At 53.4% G+C, this 23,760-nt stretch overlaps 10 protein-coding genes across 10 annotated transcripts; 5 read left to right on the forward strand and 5 right to left on the reverse strand.

Moving 5' to 3' along the window:
- Nucleotides 1-74: 74 nt before the first annotated feature.
- Nucleotides 75-1,578, forward strand: Z520_09832 (uncharacterized protein; the record flags this gene model as incomplete). The annotated part of the gene is made up of 3 exons (XM_016780326.1): nucleotides 75-468; nucleotides 564-751; nucleotides 823-1,578. 3 exons carry the CDS (start codon nucleotides 75-77, stop codon nucleotides 1,576-1,578), a joined length of 1,338 nt encoding a protein of 445 aa, XP_016628569.1.
- Nucleotides 1,579-2,471: 893 nt separating this feature from the next.
- Z520_09833 (uncharacterized protein) lies at nucleotides 2,472-3,533 on the forward strand (the record flags this gene model as incomplete). Its single annotated transcript, XM_016780327.1, has 4 exons — nucleotides 2,472-2,640; nucleotides 2,700-3,031; nucleotides 3,091-3,312; nucleotides 3,384-3,533. 4 exons carry the CDS (start codon nucleotides 2,472-2,474, stop codon nucleotides 3,531-3,533), a joined length of 873 nt encoding a protein of 290 aa, XP_016628570.1.
- Nucleotides 3,534-3,590: 57 nt separating this feature from the next.
- On the reverse strand, nucleotides 3,591-3,950 carry Z520_09834 (uncharacterized protein; the record flags this gene model as incomplete). The annotated part of the gene is made up of 1 exon (XM_016780328.1): nucleotides 3,591-3,950. The coding sequence occupies one exon, from the start codon at nucleotides 3,948-3,950 to the stop codon at nucleotides 3,591-3,593; it is 360 nt and encodes a 119-aa protein (XP_016628571.1).
- An 854-nt stretch (nucleotides 3,951-4,804) lies between these two features.
- On the reverse strand, nucleotides 4,805-6,765 carry Z520_09835 (uncharacterized protein; the record flags this gene model as incomplete). Its single annotated transcript, XM_016780329.1, has 7 exons — nucleotides 4,805-5,068; nucleotides 5,129-5,410; nucleotides 5,512-5,601; nucleotides 5,674-6,061; nucleotides 6,123-6,243; nucleotides 6,293-6,492; nucleotides 6,545-6,765. 7 exons carry the CDS (start codon nucleotides 6,763-6,765, stop codon nucleotides 4,805-4,807), a joined length of 1,566 nt encoding a protein of 521 aa, XP_016628572.1.
- A 1,646-nt stretch (nucleotides 6,766-8,411) lies between these two features.
- On the reverse strand, nucleotides 8,412-10,747 carry Z520_09836 (uncharacterized protein; the record flags this gene model as incomplete). Its single annotated transcript, XM_016780330.1, has 4 exons — nucleotides 8,412-9,389; nucleotides 9,445-9,690; nucleotides 9,741-10,479; nucleotides 10,542-10,747. 4 exons carry the CDS (start codon nucleotides 10,745-10,747, stop codon nucleotides 8,412-8,414), a joined length of 2,169 nt encoding a protein of 722 aa, XP_016628573.1.
- A 928-nt stretch (nucleotides 10,748-11,675) lies between these two features.
- Z520_09837 (uncharacterized protein) lies at nucleotides 11,676-13,274 on the forward strand (the record flags this gene model as incomplete). Its single annotated transcript, XM_016780331.1, has 1 exon — nucleotides 11,676-13,274. The coding sequence occupies one exon, from the start codon at nucleotides 11,676-11,678 to the stop codon at nucleotides 13,272-13,274; it is 1,599 nt and encodes a 532-aa protein (XP_016628574.1).
- A 380-nt stretch (nucleotides 13,275-13,654) lies between these two features.
- On the reverse strand, nucleotides 13,655-14,130 carry Z520_09838 (uncharacterized protein; the record flags this gene model as incomplete). The annotated part of the gene is made up of 2 exons (XM_016780332.1): nucleotides 13,655-13,771; nucleotides 13,891-14,130. 2 exons carry the CDS (start codon nucleotides 14,128-14,130, stop codon nucleotides 13,655-13,657), a joined length of 357 nt encoding a protein of 118 aa, XP_016628575.1.
- Nucleotides 14,131-17,143: 3,013 nt separating this feature from the next.
- On the forward strand, nucleotides 17,144-19,606 carry Z520_09839 (uncharacterized protein; the record flags this gene model as incomplete). Its single annotated transcript, XM_016780333.1, has 2 exons — nucleotides 17,144-18,325; nucleotides 18,392-19,606. 2 exons carry the CDS (start codon nucleotides 17,144-17,146, stop codon nucleotides 19,604-19,606), a joined length of 2,397 nt encoding a protein of 798 aa, XP_016628576.1.
- An 802-nt stretch (nucleotides 19,607-20,408) lies between these two features.
- On the forward strand, nucleotides 20,409-22,045 carry Z520_09840 (uncharacterized protein; the record flags this gene model as incomplete). Its single annotated transcript, XM_016780334.1, has 3 exons — nucleotides 20,409-20,765; nucleotides 20,853-21,668; nucleotides 21,725-22,045. 3 exons carry the CDS (start codon nucleotides 20,409-20,411, stop codon nucleotides 22,043-22,045), a joined length of 1,494 nt encoding a protein of 497 aa, XP_016628577.1.
- A 53-nt stretch (nucleotides 22,046-22,098) lies between these two features.
- Z520_09841 (uncharacterized protein) lies at nucleotides 22,099-22,826 on the reverse strand (the record flags this gene model as incomplete). Its single annotated transcript, XM_016780335.1, has 2 exons — nucleotides 22,099-22,343; nucleotides 22,415-22,826. The coding sequence occupies 2 exons, from the start codon at nucleotides 22,824-22,826 to the stop codon at nucleotides 22,099-22,101; spliced, it is 657 nt and encodes a 218-aa protein (XP_016628578.1).
- Nucleotides 22,827-23,760: the final 934 nt, after the last annotated feature.

Genomic DNA, 23,760 nt, shown 5'->3' on the forward strand with positions numbered 1-23,760 from the left:
ATCCATTCCCTCCCTCCAATCGCGATTCCTGCTACTTCGCCTGGCCCGCTTCTGACATTACAACAAGAGCAACGATGTCGACCGTCAAGAGTAACAATATCATCCCCTTCTCGGAGCCGCCCTGGCTCGCGGGCATGCCCTCGCCGTACTACAAGGAGACGCACAAGCGGTTCCAGAAGGCGTGCCGGGCGTTTCTGGAGGAGCACCTACTCCCATTCGCCATGGAGTGGGAGCGCGAGGAGACGGTCCCCGACCACCTGTTCGAGACGTTCCGCAAAAACAACATGCTGATCCCCAACTTGCCGGCGCCGCTGCCCGTCGAGTGGCTGCACAGGGTGGGCATCTACGACATCCTAGGTACACCCATTGAAGAGTGGGATTATCTGCACACGGGCATTTACCTGGACGAGATGGGACGTGCGGGCGTCGGAGGGCCAGGTGGCTCCATGACGGCAGGTCATGCATTTGGTGGGTGCTCTTCGATTTGATCCCCGGGTACACGAAGTGCGTGCGCAGAGGCGAATCGTATGTTGACTTTTGGGACATGTTGTTTTCATCTGCAGGTATCCCCGCCATCATCAAGTTCGGAAGCAAAGCTCTGCACGAAAAGTTCCTCCTCGATCTGCTCCCGGGCAAGAAACGAGCTTGTATCGCCATCACCGAGCCCGGTGCGGGAAGCGACGTCGCCAACATTGCCACCACGGCAAAGAAGAGCGCGGATGGAAAACATTACATTATCAACGGACAGAAGGTTAATACCCGACTTTCCCCTTGTCGAGATGTTTCAGCGAGCGTTGCGTTCGGGGCTAATTGAAAGAATAGAAATGGATCACCAACGCCTTCTGGTCAGACTACGCCGCAATGGCCGTCCGCACAGGTGGCCCCGGCGCTGCTGGCCTGAGCATGATCGTGTGCCCGCTGAAAGGCTATCCGGGCGTGACGATGCGTCGACTGAAAGTGGCCGGGCAGATCAGCGCCGGCACGACCTTCATCGAGCTGGACGACGTCAAGGTGCCTGTGGAGAACCTCATCGGCGAGGAAGGCATGGGCATGCGCTATGTCATGACCAACTTCAACCACGAGCGGCTGACCATCGCCGTGAGCGTGACGCGGCAGTCGCGCGTGGCCCTGTCGGCGGCGTTCGAGTACGTCATGAAGCGCGAGGCGTTTGGCAAGGCCCTCATCGAGCAACCCGTCGTGCGACACAGGCTAGCCAAAGCCGGCGCGGAGCTGGAGACCATGCAGGCCTGGGTCGAGCAGTTCCTATACCAGATGACGCAGCTAACCAAGGCCGAGGCGGACGCAAAACTCGGCGGGTTGACGGCGCTGGCGAAAGCAAAGGCCGGCATGGTATTCAACGAATGCGCCCAGACGGCGGTCCTCCTGTTCGGCGGCAACGGATACACGCGCACAGGCCAGGGCGAGATCGCAGAGCGCATCTACCGCGAGGTACCTGGTGCACGTATCCCGGGTGGCAGCGAGGATGTCATGCTCGACCTGGCCATTCGCCAGCTGGTCAAGAACTACCGCAATGCCACCCAGGCCTTGGAGAGGCCCAGTGGCAGCAGTAAGCTGTAGCGGTTGGACTGGGTAGGCTAGGGTATTAACTGTAGATAAAGGACATATAGTATGGTAAATGTGGAAAGAGTTCAAGTATTTCAAGCATAGTGCCGGGTCCGGAGTTTGTGCAGCTCTGAAAGACTTCCAGGTTGGTGAGAAGGTGTACCTACCTGGTATAGCCAAAGAGCGACGGAAGTCCCGATATCCGTACCGTCGGATTCTGCGTAGGGGCGCGAGTGAGCATAGGTACCTGGTGGTACCTAGGTATTTACCTACCTACCTAGGTAATCCCTGAAAGGGCAGAAGGGGGGCCAGCTCAGCTGTCGAGCTGGGCGTCCAGGGCTTACTACTGGCAAGTTTAGGTAACGAAGCTGTCTGGCCTCCTCGGTTCAACACCCACCGAACCCAACCCCCGCGCGAACCCCCTTTCTCTGGCTCTCTGGCTCTTTGGCACTCTAACTCTCACCCCCACCTCGGCGTCATACCGTGTCATGCATTGCGCCCTACGCCCGCCTGCAGGCAGGACCGAGTACCTTAAGTTCGTAAAGGAAGAAGGTGGGGAGGGCCGACAACGGCATTGGAATCAGATGGGGGGAACAGCGAAGAAGGTGCCTAGTAGATGGGTGCAGGTTGAAATCTTTTTCTCGTCATGTTTTTACTGTTCAATTAGATATTCTTCATAGCAATCACTTGGGCTCTGGTCTTAAATCGTTTGAACTGCATCAATACACTGCGCGCAGGGCCCTCATACCCTGCAGAGTACTCCTCGACGACTCCTCTCTCGTCAACACTCCTCATCTCGATCCCGCTGCCGCTCCTGCTCCGATTTACAGACACTTTCTTTCGATAGACACATCATTCCCTGTAAAACACCTTCGTTCGACCTCTCTCGCCCCCTCCCCAGCACCAAAATGGCTACAATCATGAAGAATTCAAACACACTGCGAAAAGCCCTCAGTACCGGCTCAGGCCTCTCGTTCGGCGCGTGGCAGATGCTCCCCGGCACGCACCTGTCGCGGACGATTGCCCGGGCAGGCTTTGACTGGATCTGTATTGATTGCGAGCATGGCAATATTGCAGGTGAGTTGAGTGGAGAGCCTACACCTGGAGAGGCTAACAAGGCATGATACTTGGGTCAGACAACGAGATGCACGAATCCGTCCACGCCGTCGCCTCTTGCAACGTGAGCCCCATCGTGCGCATTCCCGCAAACGAAGGCTGGATGGTCAAGCGCGCCCTGGACGCCGGTGCGCACGGCATCATCGTGCCCTTGCTGTACAGTGCCGACGATGCGAGAAGGCTGGTGCAGACAGCAAAATTCCCGCCGTACGGCAAAAGAGGTTTCGGCAGCCCCTTCTCCATGGGCGCGTTCGACAGCAAAGGCGAGCTGTCTGGGTTTGATTACATGAACAACGCCAATGAGAATCTCTTGACTATTGTCCAGATCGAGACCAAGGAGGCTTTGGACTGTGTGCGTATAAGTGCTCTGGCTGGCTGTGACAAGAGGGCTGACATTCTTTGGCTGACTAGGTCGAGGAAATCGCAAAGGTGGATGGTATTGATGTGCTTTTCATCGGACCGTGGGACTTGGGCAACAACATTGGCTACCCGGTCAAAGGAGACTTTAGCCCGGAGCTGAAGGAGGCCATTGGGAGAATACTGAAGGCCGCCCAAGCCGCCGGGAAGTGGTCAGGGATATACTGCCCCTCGGGCGAGGTGGCGCGACAATATGCCGACATGGGATTCCAGATGGTCCGTCACAAGCCTTGCCCTCCTTGTAGAGATGTGAATGTGGATGTGAAAATGCTGACCATGTGTTGCAGATCTCTGTTGTGAACGACATGACTGCGGTTCCGGTATTCATGGCCGAGTCCTTATCCAAGGCCAAGGGGTCATATGGCCATGCGGCCGCCCAGGCAGTCAAGGGCGCCGCATACGGGGCGGTGAACATGGTGACGCAGGACAAGAAGTAAAGGAGAAACTCGCCGGACAGTCCTGGTAGTTCCCGGAAAATGAAAAGTTGCGGCGACTCAGGAACTCGAGCCTCGCTGCTCAACCTCATCGACCGCGTTTTCAACTTCCTGCGCCGTAAACCTGTGCATGAGCTTCTTGGCCGCGTCGAGCGTGGGGGTTTGTGCGTAGTCGACGTGTAGCACGGGCACATCGAACTCATAGACCTCCCGCCACTTTGTCTGCGCCGGGTCCATGATGTCGATTTCGGTGTAGTTGACGACGCGAGGCGCGGGCTGTTTGGTCTTATTAGCGTTGCTGCTGCTGCTGCTCATGAACTCGCCAATGCGCGCTTTGGCCACGTCGCAGAGCCCGCAGTTGGCGCGTGTGAAGAGCGTGAGCTGGATGCTCGACAGGCGCAGTGCGGGCGATGGACGCATCCTGACTTCTTTTCTTTCTTCTTTCTTCTCTCTTCTTGCTTGTTTGAATCCGATGGTTGGTCTAACTAGTAGCTACTAGCTCCCTGGTATTTACAGAGGTACCGACTCGGAAAAGGTGAAGGTTAATGGATTATCGCTGGCAAACTTATTAGCGCCGGATCAGGTTTTCCGAGCCGTCAAGCTGTGTTCGCGGTTTGACTACCTAGGTACTAGTAGGTACTGATAACCCACGACGCTGCTCACTCCACGAGGTATGTACTCGGTCCTCACCACTCAAAAGTGCTATGCACCAGAATCCCGAGCAGATATGATGCGTCTAATCACGCTGAGCGTGCGGCCTGCTCCCCTTCCATGAACCACCACTCTTGATCATGGCGCAGTGGCAGTGCTGGACGGCTGAGGCTGTGGCGCTCTACCCAGATGAAATCTCGCAGCGAAATCCGGATTTTCAGCTTTCTCGGAATGGGTCGGTAAGAGCGCAGGGGCTTGGGGGAGCCCGTGGCATTATGAGTAGAGTCGGCGATTGTGGATCGCCAATGTTCCCTGTGGCGGTAGTGGTAGGCATTACTTGATCGTATGTATAGTCCGATGGCATTCCGGGGCAGTCCGCAAGCATGACCTATATGCGGTCGAGAAGAATGGATACTTATTTGGCGCCCTTTTTCTCGTGGATAATTCAGAGATGGACCATATGTATCATTGCAGATAGAAGTGCTGAGTAGTATGAACCATGTCGAGCCGCGCACACAAGTTCATCCTGATTTCTCTTGCTGCTGCACTCCATCAAGCCTACCTATCACGATCACTACGCTCCGTCGTTTTCGCCCACTGCAGGTGGCCCCTCTGTTCTGTGTTCACACAGTGTAGCGGTAGAAGGGACTCTTGTCACCGAGATCCAGCAGTTCCTGCTCCGTGTACTGAGCCTTGATCTCCTCGTCGGTCTTGCCCACCATGAAGGCATCCCGCTTCGCGTTTTCGTGTCTATAGGCTCGCCGCAGCACGTAGGCCATGATGACGGCAGTGACGCAGATTCCCAACCCGGTCCCGAATCCGGTCGGGTATTTTGGCGCCTGAGACGCAATGTAGATATTACTTCCGGCAATGCCTCCAAAGTTGCCCTGATTTTATTAGCGCTATATCAAGAATTGGGGGTGGGGTCAGAGAGGACGACTACTTACGACAGAGATGAGTAGGGCCATGCCGACTGCCCGCTTAGAGCTGGGAGCGAGATTGTTCCCGATCAAGCACACGAGACAGATGAAGGGGCAATAAAGGCCAGCGGCGAGCGGGAAGAGGAAGAAATACGTCACACCAGGCAGCCTGGGATGGGGGATCGCAAGCTCGCCGATGAAGCCGATTGCGGCAATGCTGAATCCGGCCATGATGAATGGGGTTCGTTGCTGGACTCTGTCCGACCAGAAAGCAAATATGAGCGTCATGATCATGGCGAAGACGTAAATCTGTAAATCCCCAGTTAGACCTCGGCCGTCTTGAGGGGGAACTAGAATGTCAAGGGCCCTCCGCGACGGGAGGCCTTTCCAATGACCTGAGGAGAACCTACCGGGATCGTCATCAGTTGAGCGTTGGCTGAGGTGTATCCGAGGGCCTCAATCACAGATGGGACCGTGGCGGTGAAGCCGTAGACACCAATCTGCAGAATCAATGGTTAGTATATGTTGTGGAGGAGCGCGAGACTCGGCCCCGCCGACGAGGAGGAACCTACGGTGTTGGCCCAGAATATAACCACACCACCCCAGATCTTCCATTCCTTGAAAGCAGCAATGATGTGATGCAGTCGAATACGGTCGGCATTCGTCACCCGACCATGCCCAGAACCCGTCTCAAGAGCCAGTCGGTTGATGATGAATTCTTTCTCTTCCTTTGTGAGGAATTTGGCCGTCTCCGGATTGTCTGGAAGCACGAACCAGACGACGAACGAGCCAGCCACAGGAACTAGGCCTTCAAGAATGAAGATCCATTTCCAGCCTGCCAGGCCTGCGACGCCGTCCATGTGCTGAATACCGTAGGCCAGCAAACCGGAGAACGCCCCGGAAAGCGACGCAGCAGCGTAGAAGACAGCCATCCGGCGTTGCACCTCGTACCGTAAGTACCTGGATACGTTAGAATATATTCTTCCCGAATTTCTCTTGGTGCGGAGATTGGTCTACTCACCAGATCGTGAGCAGGTACGTCGCTGCTGGGAAAAAGCCCGACTCTGCCACGCCGAGGAAGAATCGTGTCACTAAAAGACCCCTATAGGTAGAAACCACGCCCATAAGAGTCATCACGGTTCCTAGACAGGTCAGCCACTGCAGAGATGAGAATAGAGTCAAGCATCTTACCCCAACAGAACATCAAGATGGAAATCCAGATCGAGGGGCGTAGTATCTTGAGCACAATATTGGAGGGTACTTCAAAGAAGCCATAAGGTACGAAGAACAAAGTCAAGGCGGTGTTATATTGCATTCCATGGAGGTGGAGGTCATCGTAGAGACCGGCAATTTTAGCATTTCCGATGTTCCCACGATCGATGAATGCCAGTCTGTTAGTGCGGTCAGCGGACGAATGCCATGTCCTTCCGACTATTCACTCACAGGTACAGGATGCCGAGGATGGGAATCAAGCGGTAGTCCACCTTTCTCAGGATCCGAGTCCGTTCTTTGTGGTCAATCTCGACCACCACTTCGTCAGCTGAGAAGCCGACCTCGACGGTTTTGAGGGTGTTGACGCCCTCGATTTCTTCAACGGCCTCTCTCTTCGGGTCGCTATCACGGGCCACATCCCTTTGGTTTGCCCTTGCCACCTTCTCGTCCATTTTGAAGGGATCCAAGTCAGGGGTCAATGGGATGACAGGGGTACTGCAGTCTGGAGTGCCTCGAAGTCCAAACGGAGCTTGTCTACCACGGACAGTCGTATGACTGCGGAGGAACAATGCACAAGAACTTGGCGAGACGGGGACAGCTGGGGAAGGGAGGGCTACAGCTCTTAAATGGTCGATCAAGCACTTGATGAGGCCGCAAGGAATGCTCCTGTCGCCATGCCTTCCCAACTGCCGGATCATCGCCTATGCGCGGTCATCAGGCTGCTCGCCCCTATCAACACCGAACCATACCGTAGGAAGGACCATGATTTGTGGAAGCCGTGCGGGTCCCGGTGGAATGTTCTGCGTGTGGTGGATCAATCAGGGGAAGAAGTTGGGGAAATGCGGGTTGATGGCGGGGACAGCGGTCTGTGGTGCCTTGGTTTGATGTCTCTTGCAAGCCCGTGAGGCGTCGGTAACGGCAGGCTACGGCTCCGTGCGCTCAGCCAGCTGACGGCGCGCAGGAGGTACCATGCTTTCCCATCTGTTTCTGATGGATTAGTCCTTATCAGCAACTGGAGAAATGTGGTTCTTTTGTTCCTAAATCCGTCGGAAGGACGCAAGGACAGCAGAGGCGAGCAGATCATTGGCGGTGAGATTTGTCAGGAGCCTGGAACGCATCGGCCCAAATTGCCTGCAGGCTGCCAGCATGGCACCGGATCCGGGGGCTGCGACCTCGAGCTGAACAAGGGTACAGGATTGGCCACAGATGGCTGCGTCCGCGTCGAGAAGCGACATGTAGACGGCTGCTGGGAGGTCTGTCCTGCAGGGGATCATGAGACTGAGGCAACACTGTTTATCACCACATGGGGGCTGCGAGATGGGACTGCTGCCAGATGGATGAGAAGCGAAGTTGAAGGTGGCAGCAGCAGGACAAATCCACACACCACAAATCCTGATAATGAGGGGCCCCGCGCTGCTCTAGCACTTGGACTTAGCGTCGAGTCTGTCTTTTGCTATCTCCACCCTGTTGCTGCTTTATGCTCACGGCGCGGACCCTACCGCCGTGGTGCGTGGTTACCTACCTAGCTCGCTAGGTACCTAGGTACTTACCTAGGTGGGTGGCTACTTGGGCAGCCAGTTGAGCTCCTCGCTGTCTCTACTTTGGGCCTGGGTCTGTGAAAGGCTCCTTTATTGCCAGCATAGATCCCTCATCTCCTTTGTCACCCTCCTGAGCCGGATCCATACGAAGACTGATCTGCTATTCTTCTGAGAGGGCGGCGGAAGATCTCTGTGCCTGAGTACCTGGTGGTCTGGAGAGAAGTTGGTTGGGGACAGGACGACTCTGGACCCGGTGGAGAATGAAATGGGGGACCCGGTGGACGCAATGGCTTTAAGATAGCCAGTTCTGACACGCAACTCGGGCCAATGAGTCTACCAGGATAAGTGCCCAGGTGGTGGTTTGGGTGGCCACAAGGTCTTGGCCTGTTGTCGTACCCTCCCTCAAATACCTGTACGGGAAGTGTCTCGGTGCTTACGCCGTCTAGATCGCTGCGAAGCCGAGTGAGGCTGCGATTGGAGTTTCGAGTCTGACTTGCGTACATTACGCACGTTATGACACCGCATGCCACGCTCGGCAGCCGTAGCTATCCCCCAGTCCGTCACATCCATCCTGGCATGCCAAACGGGACGGAGGAATCCATGAACGCCCCATCAAACCAATCCAGCCATAGCAGACCATCCTCATGATCAAAATCCGCTGGATCAAAGCCTATGGAATTGGACGTGTCCAATTGCGAAGCAAAATCTCCTTCTCCGCCTAGCTCAGTGTCTCCGTCGGCGACTATGCCATCTGGGTGACGCTCTTCCAGTTCCGGCGTTTCGTTCCGACCTGCTCTTGTTGGGCCCTGGTGGAGATGCTGATCTTGTTGATACCTTGTTCCAGCACCGCTTGGTAAGATACCCAGTCGAATCAGCTGATGTCTCGGGTGGTAGAAACGTGCCCACAATCTGGCTGCCGACTGCGAGTGAGAGCGATGGTATTCGATCAGATCGAGACCTTGCTGAAGCTCCATCGTCGACTGCCCCAAAAATATGGCTGCATCGTCCTCGGTCACAGCTTTATTCGCGCGCGCCTCTGCATCATATGCTGCTGCGAGGAAGAGGACCGCTAATGCAGAGGAGAGGAAGTGGTTAAAGAGTGCTTGCCTTGTCCTATAAAAATAGACATCTGTGGCCAAGATCCTCAACGTCCTGATAGACCTCTTGGCCAAGCTGATGGCTTCCATGACTAGCGCAGTATTTTTGCGAGCTGTTTGAGGATATATGAGTATGGGACGGAGGACAAGGATCTGAATCTGGTTTGCGCGGAGATACAGGAGTGTCTTGCGATACAACTCCACTTCACCAGATGTGGAGGTGAAGAAGCTTTGATCGTCGGATTCGATTGTTGCGGCATCGAAACACACTGAAGGGTCCAAGTCCTGATGCCATTGATGGACCTGGTAGTGGAAGAACTTCATCGCATCTTTTGATGGAGCTTGTCCACTTGCCAGCATACTTCGATTCACCAGTGAATTCCATGCTTGCGCTCCGAATATCACGTAGCTGACCATTGCAGCGAGGTAGCCATCATCCACCTAGTGTTTAACCCATTAGCAGACTTTCTCAGCAGAGCATTTGAGGAAACCCTACAGGAGTGGGCAGGTCGACGTCACTGTCATTGAGATGATGCGGCAATCCAGCGGCGAAGTTGAACTGACGGTCCAGTACAAACAAGCTCCACAGTTGCCGGATTACCGCCTGGCGTTCCTTTTCATCGGGGACGATGGCCGAGAGTTTTTCGATTCGATAGAGCCCCTCTTCAACAGCTGTACGTGCCGCATACATGATGGCTCTAGACCCAAGGACCAGATCCTCATTACCGAAGTGATATATTGCCTGGTGTTCAATTAGCAATTAGCTTTCCTGTGAGCACGTTTTCCCCATACCACGAGCAGCAGCAAGGCTCTAAAGTCGTGACTGATAGAGCGCTGGAAGGCAGCAGTAACGATGGTAGGTTCGACACTCTGGTAAAGGGTGTCTGACAGCTTTGTTCTACCCCCAGTCTGTGCACCCAAGGCGATTCCCAGAATGATCTTCAGCATCTCCAGTAGGCCACAGTGCCCTGGAGTGGTGGGCCTGCTCCAGAGTGATCTTTTGGCAGACCGCAAAAGACTAGGCAAACTCAACCTGATCTTCTCCAGCTGAGGCAGAGAGTGGAGGACTCCGAACACAGCTTGAAACGTGTCCAAGCACTGCAAGGCGTCTTCTAGCGTGAATTTCTCGAGTGAGGTTTCGTTGTGGGCTTCCCCCGCCTCACCTGTCTCAACAACTGACTCTGGAAGCGCATGACCAATGATAGGCGGAGGAGACGGACTATCGATCGTAGTACACTCCCTACTGGATGGAGTGAGGTTGGAAAGTCTTGCATCGGCTGTGACCATTCCAAAAGTATAACTGGTAGGGCCAGCGTATACATCTGGAATGTCTGGATCTGCCTGCCGTTTCACAGGCACGGCTTCGTCTCGCCCATTTATATCAGGAGTACGATGCAGCTGCAGTATTTCTGGCGGGCTTGGATGGGCAGGTCCGGGCTGCCCGGGAGCTGTAGCTTCGCGAAGTTGCGCTTTAAAGTCGTCCAGGTTGCGTTGCAAGTCCTCGATGCTGGCGTAAAGCGCCTCTGGGATCCTATTGGCGTTAGGGTCCTGCCATGGTAGAAACGAATTCTTGCGTGTTCTGACGAGACTTACGTCTGATCGTCGCCGTGCTGAACTGCAGAACTTGACTCCGGCCTTGCAGTAGGATAACTGCACGAGATGGCATGTTTCTTGCAGCGAAGGCAGGGCCGATCCCCAGAGCACTTCAGCTTACGTCCATGGCAATAATCGCATGCAGCAGCGGCGTAAGGGGCCCGTCTCGCAACACTCTGCCTGGCCTTCTTCTTGGGAGGTTCCATTAAAACCAGATGTAGTGTGTCGATGCACAGGTTATACTTCGCTCCAATCCTTGAGTCAGTAGTCCCTGTCCCGAATAGCCCGTGCGATACTTATGAACAGCAAGCAACGACGGTGAGATAATATTGGGCTCGCCAGAGTAAGAGTTGTAGTTGAAGAACACTTTTATACAACCGGCTTGCCGGATTGTGGGGTGTGGAGTGCGGAAGTTTGGCGCTTCCAGATACACCTCTGAGCTCCCTAATTGCCTTTGGGTTCGGTCCAGGAGGGTGAGCGAAGGCTCCTTGAGTCCGAGCCTTCACGTCATCGTTAGCCGTGCCCACTAGCCCTATTGTCTAGGGCATCTTTGAGCACCGGCGACCAGCAGACCGAGCAAAATTGCTCCAGCAATTCGCCCACAGCCGTGTACTCTGTACCTGTCGGCTAGCCATCTGTTCCAGCCTGGCATCAAGCTCGTTCTTGGAGACTGGAAGTAGCCAATCCCTTCAAAGAAAATTTTGCATGTTCAGCCTTAGAAATTTCCCAAAGGATATGCCTTGGTGCCCAGTGTTCTGGATGGTCGGTGAGGCTGGAGGCGAGGATGTGCCAATAACCTCTCGTCACATCCCCCTGCATGGTCCTCTGTGCCTAGGCTGCTGCGCCCTGCGAACGAGCCACCTGAACCACAAGCGCATCGTTGCACAGTCGCAGAGTCGGCTGGGCAGCCACTCAATGACTTAGTCTTGGTCGCCTTCCTCAAACCTGCGGCCCAGCCTCACCGGTGGGCTGTGACATCCCTGTCGTATATATCGCCAATGTTTTCAGCGCTGATGCTTTCCTTTCTCCCCTTTTACTCCACAAGTTGATCTGATTGCCGTGCTCACATGGTCGAAGATATATAGACGATGTTAGCATCTTGATGGATGGTGGATGCGCCAGCTCACTATCACCATGGCGGGCGCGTTTCGAAACCTCGCGACTGAGGAGCGCTTCGAGGAGAGGAGAGGCTCTCTGTTTTTGTACAAGGACGATCTGGACTCGAGAATTGAGGCATATATAACCGTGGACTCGACTATTGTAAGCGACTGGCAAGAGACTCCGCCGGCGGGGGATCCTTCGAGTGTCAACCGTCTCCAGATCGAGAGTTCCTCCAACGAAGCACACGTCAAATCGGCGACACAGGCGTCTGCCGACATAGGTCATACCTCTAAGGTAACCTTGCGAACTCTGGATGCTCTTAGAGAGTACACTAAGACCTCGCGCCGCCTGTGTGTTTTCTTCATCCGGAAGCGGAATTCCTACTCTGCGCTGTCCATCTCCTCGGAACTCTTTGGTCACTTGTGCGAGGAGATCTCTATCCCCCAGACATTTCGAGACTACATCTTATACTTTGGAAGACGACTGTACGAAGTGGAAATCGCGCCACCGCCTTTCAATTTTGAAGCCCCAGGCACGATCAAGTTCTCAGAATGGGAGGCGATGGGAGTCATCCGCTTTGTGGAGGAGAACGGCAGGGTTTCTTCTCTGGCCCCAAGTGAGGGATGGTCAATTCGCCAGACCGCCATCTTTTCGAGGTTTGACCAACAACGGTCTCGGGCTGTCTGGCTGTTCGTGGCGCTATCTACCTCCACCGAGGCGCTGTTGGATGATCTTTGGGCATCTGCAGAGCAGGAAACACAATGTCCATGGCGGACACTCCACACTCTATACTCCTATGCGGCATGTAATTGGAGACCGTATGTTGTTGCGTTGGTGCATGAGGTTGAGCGACACGAAATGGAGCTCCTAGGCACCTCACCGGACAACTCTGGTCCCGTCCCTCTGCCCCAAGCCGAAGAACGGCAGGCCTTGCTCATACTGGAGAAGAAAATTTCAACGGCCAGATTGGCCATTCGATCGACAAGAGCCGATGTGGAGTTCCTGCTGGCAGAGCTTCAGAGTTGTTATTTGGAAACGCCTGAGCATGCAGCATCAAGCTGGCAAAGTCGTCGGCGGCAGTTTGCTGAGATCGTGCGCCATCTCAATGTGAATCTGATGCGTCTGGATGATATACATTCCCGCGTGCAAAGTGTCACGAAATTACTGTCGACCTTCTTGGAACTGAACAGCAGCTTTGCTTTGCAAGGCTTGACTCAAGAGTCCAAGAGGGAGAGTGAAGCCATGCGCAAGCTGAACGAAAAAATGGCCGTTCTTGCCGAAAAGAACGCCGAGGAAGCAGTGACTGTCACCGTGTTGGCCATCTTGACCATGGTGTACCTGCCCTTCACCGTCGTGTCCAACTTCTTTTCGACGTCTTTCGTTGGCACCGCTTCTGACCGGATCTTCGTTACACGGGACTCCTGGTTGCTGTTCGTCATCTCCATCCCTTTGACCTTTCTCACTGTATATACGTGGAGGACCTGGACCCATATCAAGGTCAAGCGGCGATACCCATTCTGGTGGCCTCTACTAGGCTTCAAGCCACCTAGACAACATGCAAAGGACTATCAAGTTGACAACTATATCAATTACGATCACCAGACGCTCCATACGATTGAAAACTCCTTTTGAATCTTGTTTCTAACTTTGATCAACGAAACGCTGTCGTTCCTGCAAAGTGGCTTGATATATGATTAGGAGGTCTACGATTACAACTCTAGGTACAACTCTAGGTACTTTGGGAGAGCGTCCGCATGGCATTTCCGTCTGCAAAATGTGATGCTATTTGTGGTTGAAGAGGGAAATATTATGGAAACGAAATCCCAAGTTCAGATACATCACGATATGTATGATGCTCGGCAATAAAATGTCCCTTCTGGTGTTTGTTGTCACAAACGACTGCTACTTCGGATACTAGCAATCCTCCCTCGCAGCATTTTTATTCGCACGCTTTCAAAACTTCCTTCAATCGAAGACCACGGTGAAATATCAGCGCTCGTGAACCTCATCCTTTACACAAGCAGGAAACCAACAAATAAACATCGCGCAGGACGCGCTGTCAAGGGCTTATGTATACTCACATCTGACAGAACATCAGGCGCAATGATGTAGAAATTTCCAGATTTGTACTACTCAACGGCGGCGCAAATTCTCGTCAGTCAAGAGGCACGCCACATGGTACAGGAATAGTGCTCGCGATCACCTCAAGTGGTCACAGGGGGACGGAAAAACAAAAGGACCAACTCACATGGACAGCACACTGCCCCTCCCCATAGGTTGCGTCGAGATGCTTCTTCAACTTTTCCTTTTTGACATAGCGGTCTGAGACTATCTGAGGGTTCTGCCTCAAAATATCGCTCCAGGCGGTGCTCGCGGTCGTGTCTGAGGTGACAGTGGTAGTGGTGGAGGATCTGCTGATGCTATTGCTGCCACTGCCAGAGCCGCCATCTAATGATGGGCCATACGAATGCGTGCGTGAAGGTGCCATGGTGGATAGGCTGGAGTGTGTGCGGAAAATGTAAGGCAGGATTCGGTCGTTCGAGGGAACAGATCACAATGAGTCGTGGAAACATTGCCTGGGAGGCGAGGAAGAGATATGATGGTAGGGCATGAGGCTCATGGGAGGCAACGGCAAGGCTGACTTTATCAGGACTGTGAGTCGATTTCTTTGGTGCTATTTCTTGTATGGGGTAAACGAGGATAGAAACAGGCAAACGGCACAAGCGAAGCTGTTGGTTGGCACTGGAGAGGCAGATACTTGACCAGGCAGCCTATTTTTCGCTTGTGCAGGACAGCCGACAGGTGATCTGTCACACGAGGCAGCGCCTTGCTTCAGAACTCGATCTTCCAAGAGGTCCAGCTCATTTTACTCGAGGTCTCACCGGTTAGGGCGGCACATGAAGCTGAGTTGAAGACGTGCATGATGCATAAACGAACTCCGGTATTTGATTTGGGGCTGTAGGCGGCGTGTCCTGCTTTGCAAGACTACTTGCAGGGTAGACGGGATTGCGGAGGCCAGAGACTGATTCTGTCGTATTTCGAGGCTGGGTATAGCTGAGGTCGGCAATTAGTTCGCAGCGGCCATCGTTAGGTTGCATTCAGTAGCAGACTAGCATGAAGTTGGAAGAGTTTGTTTGAAGTTTGAAGAAAGAGCCACCACGTCAAACGCCCTTGTATGGCAGACACAAAAAGGGTAAGAAGATGAGACTTTGAAATAGAGGTATTTGAGGACCCAGGGGTTGGGCAGGGCTGTGGTAGGCAAGGGTTCGTTCTTGGAATATGTCTTCTGCACGAGAGTGGCTATCGGAGACTGAGGTGAACATGTCTCTCGATCCCAAGTCACTGTTTTTTGTAACCAACGCAGCGGCATTCGGTCTAGTGGATGACAATTAACTGTCGACTATATTCGTTCCAAAGCCCCAAGATTTGATTTTGGCCTCGTTTTGATCTGTGAATAACCCTACTATCATCGCTATGGATACAAATGCCACATCTGGAAAAAGTGTAGCCGAATGGCGAGTTGTACATATCTCTAACACCACCGTGGCAGTTCTTCAGTACCGATGTCGCATGGAAAGAACGGAGACTATCGTTGATATTGAAAGTAATTGTTGTCAGCGTCGGAGTGCTGCAATCTGCGTCTACAATAGTTTAGTTCAGCACACATGCCTCAGAAGCTCAACAGCAAGAACCCACATACCTGGTCAAGAGGCTGTGGTGCTTCTACGCGCCATTTATTCAGTTGACGATGGACGCTGTATTCGGATTGATCATAAAAGGTTCTCAAGAGAGTCTCAAGCCTGGACTTCTCGATATAGCGGCTGTCGAATGTCTGCACAGAGTTTTTCTCTTTCAAGATAGGCATCATGCAATTGATCAACGGATGCGGATAATGCTGAGCTGAGAAGAGGGAAGGTTTTGGTGCCGAATGTACTGAGACAGCAGACATGGCCTCAGTGATCACCTTTTATTCCCAGCAAGGGCTGCAGGGTCCCTCTAGGCGTGGAGTGGCGTGGAATGCTGCATGAGTCGGTCTCGGGTGTTTTGGCCACCACGTCGCGCGAGCCAAATGCGGCTGTGGGTTGCTATTATTTGCTTGCACAGAGCCGAAGCAGGGCAGCCGTGGCACTGTCATATACCAATTCTCCAGCCTTTTCGGCTGTCCTTCTGACTCAACACTGTGGACATCACAGTCACCCACTGTCAGGACTATACGCTCGGCCGGTCTTGCAGACCATGCCGCTGCCTGGAGCAGAAGTACTTTTGCAGATCCTGGTGCTGTGCCGCCGTGGTGCATGGTGCAATTTGGTTTTTCAACGCCTACCAAACCCCTTCAAGTCGGCAATCGCCACAGGCGCTCATGCCATCCATCCATTTCACAAACCGGTCTCAGGGTCTCACTCAATCAGGCTCTTCGCCTGCAGCCACCAAAACGCAACCACGGTGCCCGCAAATTGCCCCCCCAGCTTGCCCCCTCCTCTCAGAAGCCGTTGCTTGGTACTAGGACGTGGAGATCTACCCTGTCAGCCTAGTGAGGCTGACTGATGTGAACAACAATCACGGGGAGAAGAGCAGGCAGGAGGAAGTGGATGCGCTGGTACAGTTCTTCCTTTCAGCCGCACCGACCTTCGCTAAAGTCGTCCAGTCTGCGAGCACCTCGAGCGAATCTCGATTCCTGCCTCGAGGATGTGGCTACGCCAACCGTCAGCTGAAATTGTTGTTACAGAGGACGTCTGATTTCATGTCTTTCGTCCATCGTCCTGAGATATCTACTTGCTTGCTGATGACCACGTCGTCATGAGCGACAGGGGCGTCCGTAGTCCCGTACCAGAATCTGGGCACTACACAACTTTTGCGAGGCTCAACTCAGGGCCAACAAAGGGCTTCGAAAGCCTCTGAACAAACACATCGTCGATTCCAGTCAGGCTAGGTAGGCGTCACTCTAGAACACGTCGGGCTGCAGCAACATCAGCTCATACGTAGGTGCGGACCCCTGCTTCACACCACAGCCCGCCAGGGCCGATTTGATTGGGCCAGACTTTCAGACACGGCCATTTGTCTCGAATATCCCAGCGACTACATACCCGCCGACATGGTGGTGGCTCTGCTATCTGGTGTCTCTTGCATGCATTAGGCTCAGTTGAGCTCCGCCAACACCGTGCTTCAAAGAGCTTTAGGGCAATCCGCGACGAGCCAGTGCCTGAGCGGTGGTGTGCTCCGCCCACTGCAACCAGTTACACTACCGAGCTCATCTTTATGAATCCATTGCTCGTCCCGCGGAAGCAGAGCCTCAGGACATGGTTTGATTTGAGACCCCTCCCCATGGAATAGTTTGCTCAAAAGCTGCTCGTTTGCGCTCTGCGCATATTATATAGCCTTGTCCGTATAGAACTCTCGTTTCATCGACGCATCCATTCGAGAGAAGCCTGGCCACAGCACCCAAAGCTGTTTATGATTTCTCCAGCCCCTCCGAAAGCCACACCGATCTGAAGGAAGCAAATATGATCCAAAACACTACTGGAAACGAAACCAAACCCCCGGTCGCAGAGGTGCCGACCTTTCTCTTACACAGACCAACATTCCCCACGGTGTTGGAAGATAACAGAGCTCCGACGTCGCTGTCTACGTTCCTTAGGCCAGGATTTACGCCGGGGCAGTTTCTTTCGTCTTCGAGGAGCCCTGCCCCATCAGTTGTGACAGAGGACTTGACGAAAGAGATTATGCCTCACAAAATCCGTGTAAAGGTGATGCTAACTTGGGACGGACAAGGAGACGACTGGAACGACGAAAACGACTTCGGGCAATTCCCTTGGATTGACGAGGAAAACTACGGAGAGCTTCTACCAACAGATATGATAGACAAACGCCGTGAAAAAAGCGAAGCCCTGAAGGGCAAAGAAGTGTTCTACCGTCACGGCTCGTGTCGAATCAGTGCTTCGCCCGAGCTCACTATTGATTACCATTGCATTCTCGAAGATGCCGAGGTTTTGACATTGGCTGACAAGGCAATTCCTCTTGTCTGCGGCTTTATACACTATCATCCACGCCGAAAGTTCTCCTTGCAGATCTACTGGGAATTTGGATATGCCCGCTTGAGGCCAGAACCTGACGCAGGTGTTAAAGGCAACCGCACGTTTCGTGGGATGATCAAGACGGAGCTAGGCAAGAAGCAAAAGAGAAACTATCGAGGCCAAGAGTACATCTCTCGTCGGGATCAGGCGGTCTTTCAACGGTACGAGGTGGTGCATGATCTTGTTTTCTTGGACAAATCTCTCGACCTGGATCCGGCTGGTCGAGAGAAATTTGTCCGCGAAATAATCCAGCGGCCGGCATTGAAACTGTTGCTCACTTGCGTCTTCGTGGGTCATAACATGGCCTATCTGCATCACCTTCTGGATGTCCATAAGTGTGATGACGATAATTTACCGGGGCAACGGGACGATGGCCCTATTGAATGTCGCCTATTCTACTGTAATGACCAGGTCAATGAGATTGTGCGCGACAAAGCCAGGTTTTATGTGAGGAAAGTCGAGGAATATTTCCAATACCACAGGCTCGAAGAGGGCGAGGTCATGCCGTTGCGTCCTACTCTGCCAAATTCTGGACTCAAGTCACTTGGGAACGGATTTTCCGGCACAGTGTACGAGGTTTCGATCGATTCTGCGCACCACTATCTGACCGGAGTAAGTCAAGCATCCCATGATCTATCTCTTTGCTGCATTTTTGTCGTTGTTGACCTTGTCTACCAGGATCCATTGTGTTCTTTTGCCTTGAAAAAATTCCCCGCTGAACGTACAGTGCAGTTTGGGCGAGAAATAATGATGCTTAAAATTCTCGCCGACCACCCGAATCCTTATATTGTTCCTTACATTACGAGCTGGACGCAGTCAGAAGACCACTATATTCTTTACGAAGCAGCCAGGTATAATCTGAAGACATTTATGCGAAATGTGGAGCCCGTGGCATTCACGAAACACGAAATACTGTGGTTTCTGCGGCAGCTCCAAGGACTGGCTCTGGCCATTCACGATGTGCATAATGTGACGAACCCGACAAAGAGCGACCCGGACCCGAAGGTTCTTGCTTTCTCGGGATGCCACCATGACATCAAACCTGAGAATATTCTGGTCTTCGAAAAAGTCCCAGGCTCCCACCCCAGATTCAAAGTCGGCGATTTTGGGTCGGGCAGCTTCAATCCACCGGCGAACCCCGGAGAACATTCTAGGGTGACGGAAGAGACGAAAGGTACACTGACTTATTACGCACCTGACAAAGACCGCAAGGGGGTTGTGTCACGGCCCTTTGACATGTGGGCTCTGGGCTGTGTATACTTGGAGTTGATGTGCTGGATGTTCCGCTTCTTCGAATCGAGCGAAAGCGGCGAAAGCGGCTTTTCCACGGCACGGTTCAATTGCACGGCTGCCGATGACAACAACAGGACCGATACATTTTGGGACAAATACTGGACACCCCAAAGAGGGTTTGAATACAAGTTGAAGTCGGTCGTCGTGGAAGTTATGGCAGAGCTGAGAGACGTATGGTGTGCTGGAATGCCCGCATTTCAAGACATCCTTACAGCTATCAGTAAGCTTCTGGAGATCCAGGCTGATGACAGATGGGAGGCGGTCAAATTGAAGAGCGCCATGATGCAGACTGTCCAACAAGCCGAAGAATTGCTAACGGATTATCCTGACTTCTACTCCTCTCGGTATGAGGCCAACTGTAAAGCTGAACGCCAGAGGAAGGCTCCAGCCACTTTGCATCATGAGGAAGATTTCACTGGATTGGGGTCGGTTTCTGCAGCAGCTCTAGCAGTGCCAGATGGCGATTCTACGCAGGAGGGTGATGGAGCCCGAGCTAAACGGCGATTGTCCCTGACTGATAGTGGTGATGAGGCTCGAGCTAAACGGCGACTATCCCTGAGTGACAGTGCTTTTGAAGCGCCAGCGTTGTCAGTTGAATAGTCTAGGTAGTCAAGTGTGGCTTCAAAAAGACCTTTGGACCCCGCGGAGTCGTTGGACCTCAGCGCATTGCGAATCACAAGGCTACCGCAGAAGTTGGAGTCGAGTTACGCTTTCCAGGGCAAAGGATCATCTCCACTCGGACTGCTCTAAGCCAGAAGGGTCAAAGCATGCCATGTTGGAGACAAAAGCGAGCTCGGAATGCCAGCGTCAAGCCTTGACTTGTGTTCCGAGCATCAGATCTCAAAAAGTATAATACGAGGTCCCTAGGTACATGGTGCGTTCCCCACACATCCACCAAGGGGGCCCCATATTCCAACCAACATCGTGGGTGACTGGCGGGAACCTCTTTTCTCAGCAGCAAAGTCTCGTACCTGGCAAATTATTTCTTGCTCTCCATGATGAACACAGCGGCCGTCTATTCCGCCTCAGCTGCTCTTCACCCTTTCTAACCTGGACGGAACGTGCATGTTCTTTTCCAGGCCCCGGGTCATAATGAGGGAACGAACAGGCTGGGACCGAGACTGCACGACTGACGTACAGGAAGCCCACCATGTCAGCATTCAGCATTCGGTAGGGGGAAGACGGATGAGGGAACACACGTCCTGTGCCTGAGGTGAGACCCTGCTCAGATCCTATATCAAGCCCCCATCTAGAGCTGTCCTGTCGAGTGAATACCTCTACTACTACTGTCCCAGCATTTCTGGTCCTTTGTTGCGCGGGTCTCCCTTCAGCACAAGACCGCCATCTGTCTCTCGTCACCCTGGGCCACAAAAAGAAGAAAAGACGGCTAAAACAAACAAAGATGCTCCCATTCTACCTTCTTCTCATATTGGTATTACCATTCATCCTCCTTCTCTTCTCGTTCCTACGCAATCAATTCTTCCACCCCCTCCGCAAATTCCCGGGCCCATTCTGGGCCGCGCACACGGACCTCTGGCGTGTCTATCACCTATGCACCAAGCGCATGCCGGACACGATGGAGAAGGTGCACGAGAGGTACGGCCCGGTGGTGCGCGTGGCGCCCAACGAGCTGAGCTTCCAGGGTGTTGAGATCCTCGACGAGGTGTACAAGGGCGGCTCAAAGAGGTTCATTAAGAGTAACCTGTACGACGGGTTCACGACGTTCCATCCGAATTCGTTTGGGACAAGGGATGAAGATGTTAGTAGCATTAGCAGCGGGTTCTAACACCTCGAGCGTGTCCAATGCCATTTCCTGTCCGGAGAAACGCTAATGATGATACTACAGCTCCACGCAAAGAGACGTCGCCAGATGGCGCACAGCTTCTCGATCGCTTCCCTTTCGCAGATGGAATCCATCTTCAATCGCCATCTCAACAACCTCATCAACGCCATTGCCGCACAGGGCTCCAAGCCGTTTGATCTGAAGAATCTCATCGGATACTATGCCTACGACGTCATGGGCGAGTTGGTCTTCCACACTGATTTCGGGTCTCAAGACGCCCAAGACCCCGCACAGCTGCCACCCATCAACGAGCATATTTTCCTGGGCTGTCTCTTCGGCATGCTCCCTTCCTTGCTGCCGTACAGTATGAAACTCGCAAACTATATTCCGCTCCCGTGGCTGCAAAATCTCCTGGAGAGTAGGAAGCAGCTCAGAGACAGGACGTCGGCATGCGTCGCCCACGAAATGGCCAGGGAAAAGATCAGTGACAAGCACAGCATTCTGACCAGGCTAATCCGTGCAAAGGACCCCGAGACCGGTGAGCGCTTGAACGAGGTGGCGGTCAGTTCAGAGGCATTTGCGTTTCTGGTCGCCGGATCACACACGACTTCGGGCACCTTGACTCTATTGTTCTATCATCTGTTGCATAATAAGAGCGTGGCGGACAAGCTCACGAAAGAGATAACTGCATGCGTTCCCTTTGAAGACACGGCTGGCGACTCCTTACCGGCGTATGCTGGATTGGAAGCGCAGCTGCCGTATGCGACGGCCTGTATCCGGGAGAATTTCCGAATTTCCCCGGTCTTCACCATGCCGCTACCGCGTACGGTGTGTGATCCAGAAGGCGTGGTGATCGAAGGTGTCTATGTTCCTCCTGGGGTAGGTTTCGAGAATTTGTCAGGTTGAGACCTCAAGCTAATGTGGCCCTTCTGTAGACCAATGTTTCGATGGTCAACCAAGTGATTCATCACAACGCCTCTGTTTGGGGCATGGACCACGACGTCTTCAGGCCCGAACGATGGCTTGATCCGGCAAAGCCACTGTCCCCCAATGATCTCGCACCTTTCGGCGCTGGTCATCGAGCATGTATAGGCAGGAATGTGGCGATGATGAGCATCGTCAAAGTATTGACGGCTCTGTGGCGCCGGTTCGAACTAGAAGTCCTGGATCCTGCAGAGGAATTGATCGTAGAGAGCGTGGGAATAGGAGAGAAACAGGGACCCTTGATGGTGAGGGCTAAATTAAGGGCGGAATGAAGGCCAGTGAAGATCAAAACGGCATGACCACGGCATTGGGGATTAAAACATATTCAACTTGAAGGCTGCCGAACCATGCATACATTCAAATATTCTCCATCTTTCCACGGTGACATCTCTAGGGGTAGTTTGGAAACTTCCTTGAAGCCATACTTTTCGTAGAGTCGCAACGCTGGTGGAGCACTTTCGACGTAGGCTGCCAGCTCTAGATCATCGGCACGCTCCAGACCCCATTGGAGCAGAAGAGAAGCAGCGCCTTGCTTCTGGTATTTCGGACTGGTGCCTATCACGGCGAGATCTTGCCACCAAGTCAGACCTGCTGAAGAAGAACTGGCCGGCAAAGTGACAGGAGGAGGGGCTAATACTTACAAGCATAGGGCTTTTCCGTCCCGATAGCTGATGCAACGACTTCATGGCGTTTCCTGATGCTATTACGAACCAAGCGATTCGCCAGTTCCTTGTTGGCGTCGTCGGGGAGTGGAACTTCTTGAATCAGCATTTCCTGCTCGACCTCCTCTTGGCTTTTGGGAGGGAAGAAATGCCAGACGGCAAAGCTCGCGATCTCGCCGGACATGGCTTCCTTGACCACCATGAGGTGGCAAGTCGGGTCGTTCTCCAGGTCATATTCGTATGAACGCACATAGTGGGTGATGGAAGTTAATGTGGCTCCCTTTGGGAAGACGACAGGAAATCCATGGTCGGAGGCGCAGGCTGCGAACTGGACGCGGGCGACTGCTTCGAGATCGGAAGGTGAGGCAGGAACAAGGACGAAGGCTGGCATTCCTGAGAGTGGTTTTGCCCCTTTGCATCCAGGAGTCTCACTTGATGAACAGGACTGCCGGGCCTCCAAGAATCCAGACACTCGTTCTTTCTCACTTACAACTACTCGTACTCTGGTGTCGCCTGCGTCAGCATCTGGTTACTGTCGTTGACAGTCATGGAGACTTCTGCCTTGCCTTACCTACTCCTGCTTTCGAGAATGACGAGTTTGACGATGGCCTATGGGGAGAACGTGGGGCCGAAATTGCCTCGCTTACTTTACGTGCAGCCTGTGGGATGTGCAATAATGTGGATGGGATGCCATGTCAGGTGAGTGAAGGTTCAAGCGATCAAGGTCTCGTCTGTTTTGGAGATTTTCGCATCAAGGCTCTGGGTGGGTGCTGGGCGCAGTGGGCGCAGCTGACAGGCTACGAAACCCCCGACTGGCCAGTTTCCAGGTGGCTTCCCGTTGGGCGGGTTGCTGAAGATTCGGCGTCGTTGGCGTCGTTGGAACCCCGTTGGCGCTGATGCAGGGGAGGCAGCCAGTCATGATCGCAGCTGGGCCTTATTAGAGCCTTGTTTCCACTCCGTTTTCCCCCTTGGGCTCTGTGGCACCCTTGGCCCTGGCTGCTGTGCGCCATCAAAACTCCCCATCCCGGAGCCCGCACTCTTGCTCCATGTCTGGTTCGGCGACAACCTGGTCAAACTCATGCACTGCTCTCACTGATCTGTCTGCCACTACTCTGTACTTGCCAAAACCCCCTTGTCCGACAATCTGACGAGCCCGGGGGGTAGGGCTTTGGTGTGCAGATCCTGTTTCCAAGGTTTCTTTTTCCGTCTGCACCTCTCTTCCACCGTTGAACTTCCACTCGGCTCACAAACGTCGCATTGAGAATCTGCCTCTTGCGCAACATCCCCCCAACGACCTCCCTCGAACCTCCCGTGACTGCAGGGAT

This window comes from Fonsecaea multimorphosa (assembly GCF_000836435.1).
Source record: "Fonsecaea multimorphosa CBS 102226 unplaced genomic scaffold supercont1.26, whole genome shotgun sequence".
In the NCBI taxonomy this organism is placed as follows: Eukaryota; Fungi; Ascomycota; class Eurotiomycetes; order Chaetothyriales; family Herpotrichiellaceae; genus Fonsecaea; species Fonsecaea multimorphosa.